Here is a 16,545-nt window from a genome sequence, read left to right on the forward strand (position 1 = left end):
GATGCATTCCTGGCAGTAAAGACATGTTCTGCAAATGAACATTTACTGAGTGGGACCCTGCAAAGCACCCGAGAAAACAAAGCACATGTGCACTTCTAAAACAGGCATTTTGCGGTACCCACAGATTCAAAGACCTAAGCTGAATAGGGGATGCTCACTGGATGGAGTTGAAACACTGTCACAAAGACACAGAAGGAGGTACTTAAAAATCAAGTCTATTAGTGCCCACCTTGCTCTGCACTCCCTTCTTGCAGCTGGAGAGGTGACCACATACCCGTTTGAGACCAGAAGGAACAAGAAGTTGTTTTGCACTTTGGTTTTTTCCCCCGTAAGGTGATGTTTCATGCCCCTAGGCATCACCTCTCCCATTCAGAGCAGGTGACCGAAGCAGAGCAGTGTCTCTGTGACAGGGCAAACCTGCTCCTCCAGGGCAGAGCTCCCTGCCTGCCTGCCTGCCTGCCTGCCTGCCTGCCTGTTCCCAGGTAGCTGGCTGTGAAGGGGCCAACAAGCAGGCTAATTTAGAGCTCTAAAAGCTGGCAGCAGGAGCGCAATTAAGCCGTTTTCACAGACTGCTGGCCAAATGCAGCAATTTATTGGCTCAGTGATTGGATTATTCATTTGCAAAGCTAAGAGAGGGCATTTTCTTACCACTTCAGTTGGCCTGTAGTACTTGTGATTGACTGTCACATGAATCTTGCCAGTCTCTTTGCATCGTCCTACTTCATTTTCATTCTTCCCTTCCCACCTGTAAAGAAGATAAACATTTAATCAGCCCATAATTACTTTAGTGCTCTGATCTTACCAACATTTGGCCTGCTTTCATTTACTTGAGGCTGGTGTCAATTCTCCCTGCAGGACAGTATAAACTCATTAGCTATAGGAACAAAGGCAGAGTTTAGACTTGAATGGAGCAACAATGGCTTTTGAAGTCTCTTTGTTTTGGTTTTTGATTCAGTGGAAGGTCTAAAATACAGGACTTCCAAATTAAACACATAATGCTAGTGGAAAATAAAATGTCCTGATTTCAGAATGTCTCATATATCTGCAAATAAATACGACAGTGAGGTTTTTCATTTGTGGATTGGTTCAAAGTTGTTTTCTTAAAATATTTTTAATTCTTGTATTTTGGCCAATACTTTCAGGAACTCTTTAATCTATTAATTTTATGGATGTGAAGCTCTGTTTGAATAGCATTAAGCTGCATAATTTAATTTGTGCCTAACTAGGAAAAACAAAACAAAGACAGTTCTTGAGTTTTCAGTCCTAGCTCGACATGGCACTTCACATACGTGTACTGTAAACAGTACTTACTACCTGTGAGCTGAAAGCCAGCTACTTCGTCCAGATTAGTTTCACATGTGTTGAACAGCCCGCAATTTGCTGTAATTCATATGATCTGGTTGCGCCGTGAACTATTTTGTTAGCAACTGTCCTGGTCTAAAATTTCAGGAGCAGCAGAAGAGGAACGGTTTGGTGGGTGACTAGCTCTGCCTTTGGAGAGGCCAGGCTGCAGCCTGGAAATGAGGACAACGCTCCCTCTTCAAAACAAATGTTCAGATAACACATGTAGGAACATACATTGGTGCATCAAAACTAATCCACTGAACGTACAGAATCCAGAGTTACGATTGAAACACTATCCTCTCTTTGCTTTTTGCCTCTAAGTGTATATTGTGGGCCTCCGAACCAGCTTGGCATAACAGATAAAATCCGTCACTTTTTTCTGTCTAAGTAAAATCTATGTGATTTAAATCAGCACTGTGATTTAGACTATTTAGCCTCAGTCACCAGCAAGGATAGACAAGCTCCCCTTGCCTCCCGCTTACTAACTGTACTGCCAGTTCTTGGGATTTTGTCACAGATTTGATTTCTCCTTGCTGCCCTGCCCCCCTGAAGCTCCTAGAAGAATTTAATTATTTGACAATCTCAGCCTTCATTTTTGAGTTTCTAGCCCTAAGGGCTAAGGAGGAAGGTCTGAAAACGTGACCTCTGTGTACCCATGAAGGTTAAAACACCGAAAGGCAGAAGGAAATACCAAATATGCATTATTACTAGTTTTTAAATCCCACAATTTTTTAAGCACAACTCATGACTTTTGGATGACTAGCAAAGCCTGTAGGATGCTTGATACTGGGAACATCTCACGTTGAAATACTTTCCAAGAGATAATAGCCACAGTGAAGTCAGCTGTTAATAGTCATGCCATGATGCTAAAGATGATTTATAATTTAAATTTTCTTTCTTTCTTTCTTTTTCACCGTTGCTCTGTTTGAAGCCTGAACTGCAAAGTTTTCATTCAGAAGCCAAAACTAACATTAGTCCCTCCCTTTAAAGGGCAGAGGGTAAAAATGTGCAGGACTCAAATGAGCTTAATAGAAAACTAACCGTCACCAGTAAAACAACAGGAAGCGCTTAGATCAGGAGACGTCAGTTGTTGTTGGAGGTCACTGAGCAGAGAACTCCATTTAACACCCAACAGGCTCCAGAAGGCTCGGTCGAGCCAGTAAAGACTCACTTAATGTCACTATCAAAGTTATATAACAATAGAAATAGCTTAAGAAGAAATCTCCACCCGTTTTGTTCAGCCCAGTAATGTGAAAAGTTCACAAGGAAAAAAAAGTACTTCTCATTGTGAACAAAGTAGCATTTGACAGCCGCACTTCTAATTACTCCTGGCACCTCGGTGCTCACAGCTGGGGACACCATACTGTTGATAAAAGGGATTGCGCGGGGGCCAGCCTGACACCAGGAGCAAGACATCTATTTTGCTAACCAACTCTCCCTCCCCTCTTCCTCTAACCACAAGGAAAGGGGAAAAAAAAAACCAACCACCAACCCCCTCCTTAATTTACAGTCAAATTGGAGTCAGAGTTGTTAACTGGAAAACGTAATGCCAGATTATCCTGAAGCACGAGCACGGCGGAAGAGGGATGGGGAACCCTCATGTTGCTGTGGTTTTAGATAGCTCCAGTCGCAAGGACTACCCAGCTTTCCACTCCTTAGGGAGGATGCCCAAGTAGGCAAGAAAACAGCCTTGTGTAACTTGGAAGAAACGCAAAGGATCCCTGGCTAAAGAAAGTTTGGCTAATCAGGGCTGGGCTAAATTTACAGAGGATAGGCAGCGGATCCCCCCAACCCCCAGCTGATGTCAAAGCCCAGGGCTCCCAGGCAGGCGCCTGCTGGCCTAGTCTACGCTTTTCACAAAACACTGGTCCTAGAGCCTGCAGGCAATGAGCCTCTAGAGAAAGACCATTGCCTGCCCCACACTGGGGGGCTTCACCCTCTCACTGAAGCAAAGGATGGGTTTGCTCTCGTGTGTGATGGCATCAGCCACACGCCAGAACGCTCTGCACCCAGAGAAGGACACACGAGACCACGTGTCTGCTACTGACAAAGCGGGTTTGATGCCCTCTGCATCTACACTTCCATGTAGAATGCCTCACTGTTGGAGATGGGTGCTTTGGGATCGCTTAGGATGATAGTCATTGGCAGCCATGGTGGATACCACTACTATCACTGACCTCAGAAATTTCCATAAAACTAAGTTCATCACATTTCAAATGCATGTGCAAGTTTACTTGTTTAAAAGGTTCTTCACCTCAAGAGCTTTTACATTCTGGATTTACAGAGGAATAGACTGTCTTTAAGGCTAATTCCATATCTGCAGATAAAACTTATTATCAGTGGCGATGATTGCTCCTTTTCCTCTTTAACTCTGAAGATTCCAATTATTTTTCATTTCCTATAACTATTCCATAAGACTGCAAGCTATAAAGACATCCAAAGGTATAGAGGATTTTCTGAGGACGAAGAGCTGGGGTACCCACCCAGTGGGGTGTGAGGTGGGCAGGGAAGGACACAGGGAAGCCAGGACAATCAAGGAGGGCGGGAATAGCACTGCAATGGACCAAATGGTCCAAATGGCTATAACTGAGAAGCAAACAAGGCAAAGTATATATATTTTTGAGATGGTGAAGAAATCGACTAAAAATGAAACCTTTCACAAAAGCACAGATAAACTGAAGTACACGCATTTCATCTTTACATAGAAACAGAACTGATAGCATTTTAAAAAATATTCAAAGCCAGTGGCAGCTACAGCTGGTGGAAAAGAAATTTATTTATAAATATTATTATTATAAATTTATTTATAAATATTTATGGAAAATAAAACTATAATGTACACCTTTTAAATCAAATCTATGCCAATAGAAAATATTTTCACATTTGAAAATGAACAATAAATTAATTAAAAATAAAATTTTGGGAAAATTTTGCTCTTCCTCCACAGCTATTACGAGATACCGTTTGTGAAGACTTCTCAGATTTGTGGCCTGATTACTGTTAAACACAGAATTGAGCCAAAGCACTTTATTCTGTCCTGTCACTTTATAAACAGTAAAACTGACATAATGTGACAAACCATTATAATGTCTTTTGCAAGTAATCTTTTGTAGGGAGCCTTTCAGTATGACTCTTCATATGTTCCTTTGCCATTAAATCAACCACCAACCTCACCAGCAGATCTGATGCATCAAAGCAATCAAGGATGTATAGATTGCTTAACCACAATCTTGTACTTAAATCTAAAGAACAACTACGCTACCATAGAGGAATGTATTAAAAATTTTTTTCAAATGCTCTGATGAATCAGGTCATCAGTCTTTGTTCACTAAAGGAACACAGTTAAAACAATGCTATTGTTATTATATTCCCAGCATTGTCAAGCTCAAGTTTCAAAAATCTAAATGGTGACTCCCCACATTACAAGACATTAAAAAAGAACACGTGCTAGGCTCCTTATCTTTTGGTTTCATTTTTTTTTTCCAGTTTATTGGAAATCTTTTGTGGCTCTTATCCCTTTACTCCAAATTGTGAAATCTGGTGTTGAGAGAAAAATGTTTTCTCAAAGAATATTAATGCTTCTGCAAAAATCAAAACATTTTGGAAAGAAAAGTTTTAGTTTCAAGTGAGCTCCATTACTGTCAACCTGGAACAAAATTATATTAATAATATCTAAAAAGGATGTTTTGACATTTTCAGAATGGAAAAATTTGGGGTTTTCTTTCAGAATGGTTTTAAAAATTCTTTTTAGGTTATTGTTTCTTTAAAAGGAGGTTAGAAGAGAAACAAAGCAGTCCAGCTGATCTGAAATCAGATATTTTTCCAAATTGTATTTGTGAGAATCAATTTCATGTCATTGTGTGTGTGTGTGTGTGTGTGAATGTGTAACTTCCCATGAAACACCACATTTAATTCTCACCCAGTCTTCCTATAGGAGAAACTCTCATACCTCTTCTGATGTATGAAATCAGATAATTAAATTGTTACAGTCTTCAAACCTTAATTTGAGTTCTGAAACAGTTATTAGGTGTGCCCACAGATAAAACCTTGTATTAATAAGAAAGTAATAAAAGTCTGCTCAGCTGGAAGAGTTAATTCTCCAGCTGAGGTGGGTTAAATGCCCCCCTAAAACATATACTTTACGGTGAGAATGGTGATAAAAGTGGATCCTAGGCCTAATGTAGGCTTTTCACAAAATGCTGGTCCTAGGGAGGACCCTTGCTCACGTGGGCTCACCCCGGCCAGCATCCTTCACCGACCTGGCTGGGTTCCTTTCAACTATTGCTCTTCAAAATGCCTCCAATTTCTGTATGAGATTCTGTTCCCTTCCTCCTCATCTGAAAACTTCTGATTTTCCTGAGCTGTTAAATACAACACGAAGCACTGCCCAGCCAGCAATTTTTGGTGGGCAAAAAAACCAAAACAGCGGCTGGTTTTGATGATGACTTCTAATGGCTCCTCTTCCACATGCCCACAGTGCCATTACTAACATATTGTTGGCTTTCCATTCTTACAGCAGTCCTTCAAATCTCATGTGTTTCTGTAACCCAACCTCCCATTTTAAGGTAAAAAGAAAAAAAAAACCAAACCAGAAAAAGCCTCCTCCCTCAGTTCAATCTCAGTTCAACCTTCACTGTCACTGAAGAGGCCACTGCTCCACTTCTGCTAGTAGTTCACCTCATTAGACCTTATAACTTATCTGTAAACTTCCCCTTTTTAGGGTGATCTTTTATAAGACCAACTGGCATGTTAGTTAAGATAAAATTTGTCTGTAGAGCCAAGTGACTAGAGTGAAATATTCGTTTTTAGTGAATTAATTCTGATCCTGGAAGCAATGAATACTTCTGTAACAAATGTGTGTGTATTTTTATATTAATAAAATCCACAATAAATCTTTCCACTGCTTGAAATTTTTTTTGTTGGTTTTTTTTTTTTTCTTTTCATTTTTTTCTTTCCATGTTTGCAGACAGCAGTCTTTGCAGCACTCTGCAAAGAACTCTGAGTGCTGTAGTGGTTTCAGGCTATCTTTGCAATCCTGTTCTAATTTAATAAGATTAATGACAGAAAATTAGTCAAGACAAGCGTTTGCCTGTTTCGTTTACCCTGCTGTAGTTCAAATTATAGGTGGGAAGTGTTTCCCCCAAGTACTACTTAATTAGTAATAAGTAGAAGGGAAAGTAAAAGAAAAAAAGTGTAATCCTTACAGGGGGAAAATATTTGTAGCTCTGAGGCTTTCCTGTTAGTACAAAGGACTGAATTTGAATGATTCAGAGGACTATATAAATATAATTTGAAATTTCTCCCTTGAAAAAGAAACGTTAGAAGAAAAAAACCACACAAGGCAGATAAACCTCTGTGTACACTTTACAGTCAATGTCAGAGAGCGAATCAGTCTTATTGCAGCTGTACATTTCATTAGTTACAAAAATGTAGTGAAGTTTCTCTCTCTCTTAGTTTGGCTAGAAGACATAGTCCTGACATGTGCGAATGACTGGCTATGACAGAGAATTATGTTATCTTCTTGGAAAGACTTCTTTAGGCTGTCCTGGATTTTCAGCTGTATAAGGTAATGTGAATTGTTAGGAAGACAAAAAACTAAAAAAAGAAAAAAAAATTAAATATATATTTGGTTGGTTGGTGGGGCAGCCAGGATTGCTTTTCTTCCTGTTCTCTTCTGCAATATCATGATGTGACAGCTAAGACTTTGTTACATTTGCAACTTTCCCTGCCAAAGCACAAAGTAGAGATGGTTAAGAGTGCCTGCACATGTGCCCTGTGTTAGATGTGCAATGAGCTCTGCCAACTGCTGCTTGCCACGACATCCCTCCTGGCCATTTACTCCATCATTCCATCAATTTTGAAAGGCGCATTGTACAGCAATACTGGGAAGCTGTGCCATCACTTACAGCAATGGAACGGACTGCTGGAAATTTCCCACATAAGGTTTTGAGATTGCAAAATTTCATAATACTTGCAACCCTCCAAAAAAAAAAAAAAAAAAAAGCCAAACAACGAAACAACTCAGCCAAACTTTGAGGAAGGGAGACAGGAAGATAGCAGCCATCCTCACAGGAACTCATTTAGCAATTGCACTCTGGTGCGCTGGTTCTTAGGTGCCTCATAAATTGTAAAGAAGCAGATCAATGAGACTCACCAGCGGGGTCCCACAATGCTAAAAGGGAGGATTTTGCTGCCAGGCTACTCCCTGAAGAAGATATACTCAAACTGGAGGAGGTGGGAGCAGAGAGCCCTTGGGGGTTACAAAGAATGTGGGAGGTTACCAGCCGGCTGGCTGAGAAGCCAGCGAGGGTACGGAGAGAGCGTGTGTGTGCTGCAAAAGCATGGGCCGGGCTGACACCTAGAAAAATTATGGTGGTTCCTAACAAAACTTTCAAAATCCTGAGAAATATTTTACATCTAGCACAATTTGAAAGACGAATGATGGCTAGGGGATGAGTAGTGTGTCTGTTGTGACACTACCCTCACCCTGGGACCAGAGGAACAAACGGTTGGTTTATCTGGCTAGACTATACCTAAAATGATCAGAAACAAAATTATCATTAGCACCTAAAATGTCCCCATATGTATAGCTATTTATATATCACCTGTAAATGGCTTAAGGAATTAATAACTTGTTCACAGTGAAGAAAAATTTCAGAAGAGCCACGGGGATTAGCAGCCCAAGCCCCCTTTCTAAAGAGATTTAGGTTCCTAAAAATCCATGTCACTAGATGTCATGCGCATTCTTACACAATTTTTGAAAATTGCTTTTATTAATTAGTTAAAAAAATGCAACTATGCCTTTGTACACACAAAATACCTGCCCTACCTCATCACTTAGAGTCATACTGTAAAGTTTCCCTGAGAGAGAAACCTGTGACTGACTGATTCAATCCAAACACTGACTGCAGTAATCACCAACATGAATGATATGCAGTCCACCATATGGAGCCATATGTAAGCAAAAAATTAAACAAATGGGACATGAAATTTTGTATGTTAGGACCAACTAAATCTAAAGTAAGCCTTTAATATCCTCTCTATAACAGAAGCTATTCTTAAAAGTACTTTCCCTTTTATTTGTGTAATTGTTGTTCTTTTCTGTAGCTTTTCTTGAGGGTTTAATTTGCTTTCTGAAAAATACATCCTGATTTATCAGTCTTGTGAAATGCTGAGACTTCTTAGGCCAACACCAAAGCAGGGAGTTTAATTTTAGACTAAAGGATAAATTTATTGACATCAAAAGAAACTGCGATGTTGAGAACATCTGCAAATAAAGACATTCAGCTAGGTACTGACTTACACGTCTCAGTTTCTAATTTTAAGTAATGAAAATTAAAAAACCCCAAAGTTGTTCACTAAACATTTATTTTTGCTTTTGCAAACAATACTAGACAGGGACAAAATAGTTTTCAAAATCACAAGAATTCTTACATGGAGCAACTGAATGCACAGCATATTCGTGTCAAAGGGAGAATTAGCTTATGAACACAAGAAACAAAGATATAGAAAAAGGAGAAAAAATAAGAAAGACAAAGCAATTATAAGAGCTTGTACTACCTCCCCTTTACCCTTTCAAACTTCACTACTGTTAAGGCGTATGGGACAATGTACAATCACACAGGGACATCTCACTATCAAGAAATGCTAAAAATATGGAGATAAACTTATTCCCAAAACTGAGCTTTTGGGCTAGAAGTTCTCTTTATACAGCCTCTCTCTCTCTCTCCCCCATCAGAATTTTTCCTGGAAGTTGATGCCAAAAATTGAAACCAGACTAAAAACTCATTGAGGAGAAAATGTTATTACCTCCCCAGCCACCCACTGGCTGTTCAAATAATATTGTATATATCTGTGCACTTCTGCATATTTATTGAATTTGTCAAGTTTTTGTTCCCAAGTAAAACTTATTGGCCCTGTCAAAAGTTCACCAGCTGCACAAGTGACTTTGATGGCCTGAGGAACAGCCCTGGCGCTAGCGTCATGGAAGAGCCTGTGGCTTTCCTCTCCCTTTTCCAGCTGAGATCGGTATGTTGATGCATGGGGCCCAGAGAAGATACAGAAGGAGGGAAATTGAAAAAATAATAAACAATAAAAATATAAATTACAGAAAGTGCTCACCAAGCCATCCTGGTTTTATTATATGGCCTTGAGAAGGAATTTTGTATTTTCAATCAAACTATGTGGAATATGCATTGTAAACATTCTGCACCCACTGCTCAACATTTTTATGGCTTAGTAGGACAAGAGCTAATAGGAACATAGAGTGGGTTGCTACATAATCCCAGTGGTGTGGCTGATGGGCTGTCACGTGGAAAGAACAGCGTTGGCAGGTGTGATCTCTTGAGATCACAGAGAATGGGAGCAGGACTGTGGGGATCTGGGCTCACAAAAGAGAGAATTGGGCAGAAAAACCCCTTTTGCAGCAGGGTACTGCTTTTGCAGGGTACTGCTGCAAAAGCACCCTGGTACTAACATCTTTGGAGGGGCAGCTGTCCCCCAAGCTGTGGAGTGAATGGGAGAACAGAGAATGAAGACTCGGAATAAAAAAATAAGGTATACTTCTTTTTTTTATGATCTAGAGGGCAACACTTGACGTATCTGCTGTGGCAGTCATTCATGCCCGGAAGGTCTCACATGTTACAAAACTAGAAAGTGAGGGGGGAAAAAAGAAGAATGTGGAGAAACAATACTCTGTAACACAGCAGACGCAAACATTCAACCTGTGGCTGCTATCTCATGTCCATACTTACACAATGGTTTTCCCAATGTGCTTAAATGACTTCTCCACAAATTCACGGACACTGTGGACCTCCCCAGTGGCTATGACAAAGTCCTCGGGCTCATCAGTTTGCAACATCAGCCACATGGCCTGCAAAAGACAAGCGAAGTCAGATTCGGTGCACATGTAAGTAGCCTCTTTGGTCCACGACACTATATTACTGCATTTTTGATTTGGAAATAAGTATACACACACACGCATATACAATTCACACACAGATATACCCCAAGCTGGGGAAATTAGCACTTTCCTAACATGTTGGCTATTAACCAGTTCAGTGCAACTCTGAAAAGAGTTCAGTTATTTCTTATTATAGGAAACAATGCTGTATTTGATTTTCAATTTGTTTCACAGCAGGGGTTGCTGCAGGGGAGACTTTAATATGTTTACTTTTGAACACTGAGACTTGGTTTAGTGCTCAAGAGCGTGGATTCACTTGTTTAAAGCACTGCATGAACTGACACAGATATAAGGAAAAGAACAAAATTTTGTGAAGTTTCAGTCCAGAGCGCTGTTGTCTGGCTGTTACAGAATGATGTCAAACACGTTGAATCACAAAACTATGGGTCCTTTTGGCTTTTTCTTCTGTCACGTTTGTTTTGGCTAAGTTGAGATTTTAATTACGAGCGAGTAACTAAAAAGGTAACGAAGAATAGTCAACAGTGTATTTGACCAAATTAATCTGTTTTTCGTGCTGAACATATGCTGGATGTTACATATTAAAGCACCACAGCAAAAACTTTTTCTTTTGACACGGGAACACAGAAAACACTGCTGGAAAAGTGAGACAACATTACCATCTCAGAGAACTGCCTGTGCAGTGGCAAAAATCGTAATAGGTTTTGAAGCAAACCTTCATGGGATTGTCAACATATTTGCATTTCAGGGGAGCAGGTTTACTTCCCACAGCAATGTCTTTCACAGAGTCCCCTCCCACAAACAAGTAATGATGGATGAGCACCATCTCTGAGGGCTGGCCCACTAAGTCAGCATGAAAGCGAGAAAGCAGATGGAAAAAGAGGCACGCAACAACACGTGTGACTTGTGTGAGCTATCGCGGCAGGTACATGTCAGTTTTCTGATATGCAAGCCACCGCTCTAGCAACTGGACTATTTGACAGCCTAGCAGCTCTAGGTGGACAGAATAATTATTACTTTAGATCAATCAAAATGATGTAAACACTTCATTTCCTTTGGAGAGGAAAAGGGAATACCTGTATGGCATGATCCTCATTTAATAAATAACCAGAAAAGAAAAACAAAATAATTCAACTTTCTCTCCATATGGTAAAAAGGACTGTCATCTTCTCACAGCATAATCCACAATGCTATTTGCATTGACCTCTTCACATCAGCTTTAAAGAAAACAACTTTAGTAGGTCCCTTGATGGTAGTGGATACTCTGCAAATCAGATTAATAAAAGCTTTGGGACAGCTCAGTTTCTCTTGGTAAATACCACCTGAAATATTCAATATTTCCCCCCCTATTCTTAATAAATCAGTGTCCAGCATAGCAAGGCGATACATTCCACTTAAATGGTTCTATTTGCAAGTCATTTTTCTTCCCAGTTATTATTTTATGCATCTTCCAAAGTTTTGACAAGATTTTATTAACATGTTCCTTTTGAACCTTTTTGCTTCTTGAACGTGTGTGGAAGGCTGGGTTTTGGGCAACTGCTGTGTAAGTCCTTGACATTAATTGTGCTTTAGGGATATGACCTGCTGGGCAGGACAATGGCAGCAACTTTATTTTTCCTTTCCAGGGTTGAACATCCTAGCCAATGACGCAGAAATACCCGACTGGCTGATGAAACTCCTCTTGCGGGGAGGAGATGTCTTAACTCGTATCTCTCATATGAGCTTTCTCGGAACACTGGGGTTTCCCTGCTGATTTGAGAGGTCACCGTAAATCACCAACTCCTGTTTCTTCATGACTGGACAAGCTTGCAAGATTCACAGTAGTAGCAGCTTCACAGAAAGGTAAAAGGAATATCTAAAATAAATAATTGATAGCTCTGGTTCTCCTAGCCTAGTCTGTGATTTCCCAGACCTTCAGCTTTCATTAAGCAGCCCAGCTGAAAACAACAAGCTTCCTCATATGAGAAGGCACTATTTGAGTGAACAAGGATTTCCAAGATTACACAGTCAGTCAGAGTCAGAATTTATAGCTGTTCTCCTCCTGACTTTAGTGGATGTTTGGTGTACATAATAAATTCACAGTCTCGCCTTTCTTTGAAACGTACACAGCACTGTAGTGTCAGTTACATCTGACAGAGATGCAACAACCAAACCTCATTTGTTGGTGAAAATCACCCCCACTCCCAAATTCAGTAGGTTGACCGCATATGCAGTATTAGCTTAAGGACCTGCTATTTACTATGCACTTCTGTAAAGTAGTATTAATATGTCTAAGTAGAAGCAGGATCAGACTTATGATAATTTTTTGCCATCTCTCTACTTTTCAAGGCCTCAGCATTGTAATTCATTGAACACAATTTTAGCGCGGGTGCTTGAGACATTCAACAACCCAGCGGGTGCTTAAAATATTTACACGTTATTTTTGTGTATTAATATAAAATAGCATTAGAAGTTTCTTCTTACTCTAAATCATGCGCTATGTTGAAGGAGACAGCTACCAAATACTAAAAAAACCCCAGCCTTCAACAATTGGTCCCACCAAGTTTTATGTATTTGGATGGATCAGCTCTTGTCTACCATTTCAAAGAGCAAGCAATCACTGTCTTAGAAATACAACTTAAACTGCAGTAAATTTCTCCAGGATCAACTTAGCCATGATCAAACAATGCAGATAGAGTTGCTAAAAGCAATTTTTGCCTCAACTCCTACCAGGAAAGAATGTTTAGATTAATGATTACTTGAGAATCTATCACTGCTGGTTCTTTTATTTTTTCTGGCATTCACAATTGTTGGCACTTACAATTACCTCAATCAAATCAGGTATGAAAAAAATGAACATGCTAAAAATTACAAACAAAGTAAGCGATAGTTCTGTTTTGCTTTGAGGAAGGCGACCGAGCGCTGTTGCTTTGAATGGGTCTGCATGAGCAGTCCATAAAAAACCACAAAGGCAAGCCAGAAGATAGAAAAATCTTTGAACAAGCTCCACATTCGAATCTTTATTTCCACAGGTACAGCCCGTGACAACCAATGAGAAATCAGGGCACAAGCAGTAGCTATATGCTTGCCCTACAGCAAGTGCCAGGAATGTGCTTCCCCCCACATCGGACTAGTAAAGGCCCCTGACCTATCAATTTCTAGGCATTTCCTTTAAGAGTTCATATTGTACCAGGCTGCGGGCCGAGCATGAGAGGAAAGGGGGAGATACAGCTCCAGGTTTATTTGTCGTTACTGAATGGCTTACTGGTTTTAACAGAGGGGAAAAGCTTTGTTTAAATTTCCACTGAAAGTAATTAATGGTTATTGACTGGCAAATGAAGAACAGGTGACACTCTGAATTAGAAGATAAATGATCTCATGTTCTAGCGTGATAATGGGTTAGTAATTGCTACAAAGCCTCAGCCTAGTGCGTCCCATCATAATGCTAGATCATGTCCAGAACACAAAGGCCTCTGTGTGAGAGGTATTCAGCCGTTCACCTCCCGATACAGCTGCAGAGTGATTTGCTCCATTTATTCTCTGATGGACTGCACAACTGAGGCAAAAGTTCACCCATTCTCACCTTCCTGTTCACATGCTGAACCACATGACCCATGACATGGCTGAACTGGGATAAAAACATTGCCCAGCTTTGGCTCTTGGCTATCTTTTAACCATCGCAAGGTCGTATATTTTAGGAATTTTTCTGGTGCAGGAATGGAGAATGGTGGATTTTCCTGTATTTCTCTGTGAAGGCTCTTTTTGGAGGGACTGACAGCAAGTAAAGAAATTATTTGTGTTCAGTTCTGCCACCCTTTCCCTAATTTTTTGCTCGATCCAGTTAACAAAACGAAGGCAAATGCTGAAAAGGAGGAGAAAACTACTATGGAAACAATTCAGGCTTTGGCTCTCTTAGTCTAAGACTGTTCCTTTAATGGCAAATGTAACAAAACATATTTTTCATATTTGATATCTTTTTGGCTCTGGTCTAGTGACTCACAAAGTCTAAAGGCAATACTGTGTCATTTACATTTAAAGACAGAAACCTAACCAGAGAGAGATACGTAGCAAGTCTAGCAAGCGGACACACTTTTGTGATTATGTGGACTAGGATATCTGTTCTGCACGCCTGAACTGCAGCCTCTGCCAAAATCTTTCCGCTTTCATCTTTCCCCTCTTCCTCTTTCTGCATATAAACCCCTTGCCAGTAGTAAGCACCATTTTCAAGGAACATATCCAAAACACGAACCAGTCTTCTCCCTGCCCAAATTTCTTTGCTTACATAGTGTTTGCACCTGGGCTAGTGAAGGGGGAAAACCCAAGCTAGACTAACGCAATCCCCATATAGGTACATTCTGGGCATGACACTGCCTTTATGGTTGTGGTGCGTCTGCTTTTCTAGAGCATCTGGAGTATGTTGTAGATGTGTTTCACCATTAACTTCCAGTCCAGCATCCCAGCGAGAAAACATTTATTAACTGGGCTGTCATCCATGGATAACAAAAGACTCAGTAGTTGAGGTTATGTTTAACTCTATATATTTGATACTTTTCTTTCACTGTCTGCTCTAGCACTGTATATTGTTAAAATGGGCTTGTAATCAGGTAGCTGCCTATTTAAGAGAAAAAAATATACAAATCCAACTTTCTGAAATTTTAAAGTACAACCAACGATTTCTGCTCTAGAAATACAAGATGATTTTTCAAGAGAATGAGTAAAGCTTTTTCTTATGTCGCATCCACTGTAAGACCCAAAACAGATATGACTAAAGAGACACACAATGTGATAAATGGAATGTTCCTGTTGGTACTAATTACTATTGCCCTGCACTGCTACACAGCATTTTTTTCCAAGCCCTATACTGTCAAAAATCTTTTGTACATATTTCTAGGTATTATGCAGAGAACTTCTGACTTCTTTGTATTTGCCACACACACAAAAAACCAAAAAAAAAAAAAAAAGGCAAACCAAATCAGTAATGTTTACTTTAGGAGATGGAACAGATAGTCGTAGTCTGATGCAGGGTGGATTGTCCATGCATTTCAGATACAAAGAAGCAGAGACTGGTGAATGTCGAGCTCTACTTACTTATCACTTGTGGAGGGCATGGGTTACCTCAAGGCTGTCAACAATTAGGGAGCAATTTCTGACTAAGCCAGAAAACGTTACCACCCAGAGAGACCCAAGAGTACATTATCACCATTTATAGAAATTCTGTCTTTACAGTATTCCATACTCTATTGTCTAGAAGCGGGCAGAAGAATTCAGTGGGTTGGACATGGTACTTGCAAGTGATCCCAAACCTAGCTATCCTGCTGGGGTCACCACTGAGAAGGAGAATTGAGCATTTTGGGCCAAAGCATGATGAGCCTTTACAGGGATGTGGCAGCAAAGGAGAACCTTCTCCCCATATGGTGAGCACAAAGGCCTGGCATGACTGCTCTTCCTGCACGCATCATGAGCGACTGTTCCCTTTGCGCCACAACAGACAGGGCTATTGTATCACCTCCCTCTCTGCATTGTCCCAGCTTAATTGCACTGGCATGGAAAGAAGCTCCTCGGTATCTTCTGTGCTGTGCGACGTGGGGAGATGTCATGCCCATGCGCTTCCTGCCTGCCTGGATGTGAAGCAGTTCCAGATGCCATCACCCGGCTCCTGACACAACCCAGCTGACTGGCTGTGGTTTCTCAAGCTGCTACAGAAATGACCACAATTGATGATCGTGCCTTAGAAAAGTGAGACTGGGGACATCGACTCAGAGCTCTGAACCCAGACCGACATCCAGTTTATCTGTTTATTTACTTTTGGAGGGGCAGGGAAGGAAGAAGAGGTGCTACACTGGCTGAGTCACCCACATCTGATTGACTTCTGCGACTGTTAAAAGCGTAGGTGTGTACTGGGTGTACCCGGTAGGCATGAGAGTGTGTTATATAAGGAGACTACATAAAAATACAGCGATACATACATATAATACACAACAGAGGGGAAAAAACCCTCCTTACATGTCTTCTGCATGCAATAGGGGCATACCACACACGGCTGAAAAACACTAATGAGGCTCAAGTGCAACAAAAAACTCTTGTGATGAGAGTAAAGTATAAGCTGCCTCTGCCTGAAAGCCAACACAAAAGCGTTGGGCATGATCCCGTGCTCCTTGCCACAATGGGAGTTCAGTCTAAGTAATGACTATTGCTTTAGTACTTGTTTCTGACGATGTTATAAGGCAAGGCAAGCACAGCAGGGAGACTCTTGCCAAAGAAAACCACAGGGATGTGCTGCCAGGCACACTGATACTCCCAAG

General features: G+C 40.6%; 1 protein-coding gene across 1 annotated transcript in view; it reads right to left on the minus strand.

Moving 5' to 3' along the window:
* The window catches only part of GMDS (GDP-mannose 4,6-dehydratase), a 364,296-nt gene that overhangs the window by 73,943 nt on the left and 273,808 nt on the right, over nt 1–16,545 (minus strand). The window contains exons 8-9 of the mRNA XM_009885270.1: nt 10,098–10,216; nt 649–745 (exon numbers count right to left, since the gene is read on the minus strand). Coding sequence (XP_009883572.1) covers nt 649–745; nt 10,098–10,216 — 216 coding nt within the window. The remainder of the gene's footprint in view (nt 1–648; nt 746–10,097; nt 10,217–16,545) is intronic.

Source organism: Charadrius vociferus, unplaced genomic scaffold, assembly GCF_000708025.1.
Source record: "Charadrius vociferus isolate BGI_N301 unplaced genomic scaffold, ASM70802v2 scaffold565, whole genome shotgun sequence".
Taxonomy (NCBI): Eukaryota; Metazoa; Chordata; class Aves; order Charadriiformes; family Charadriidae; genus Charadrius; species Charadrius vociferus.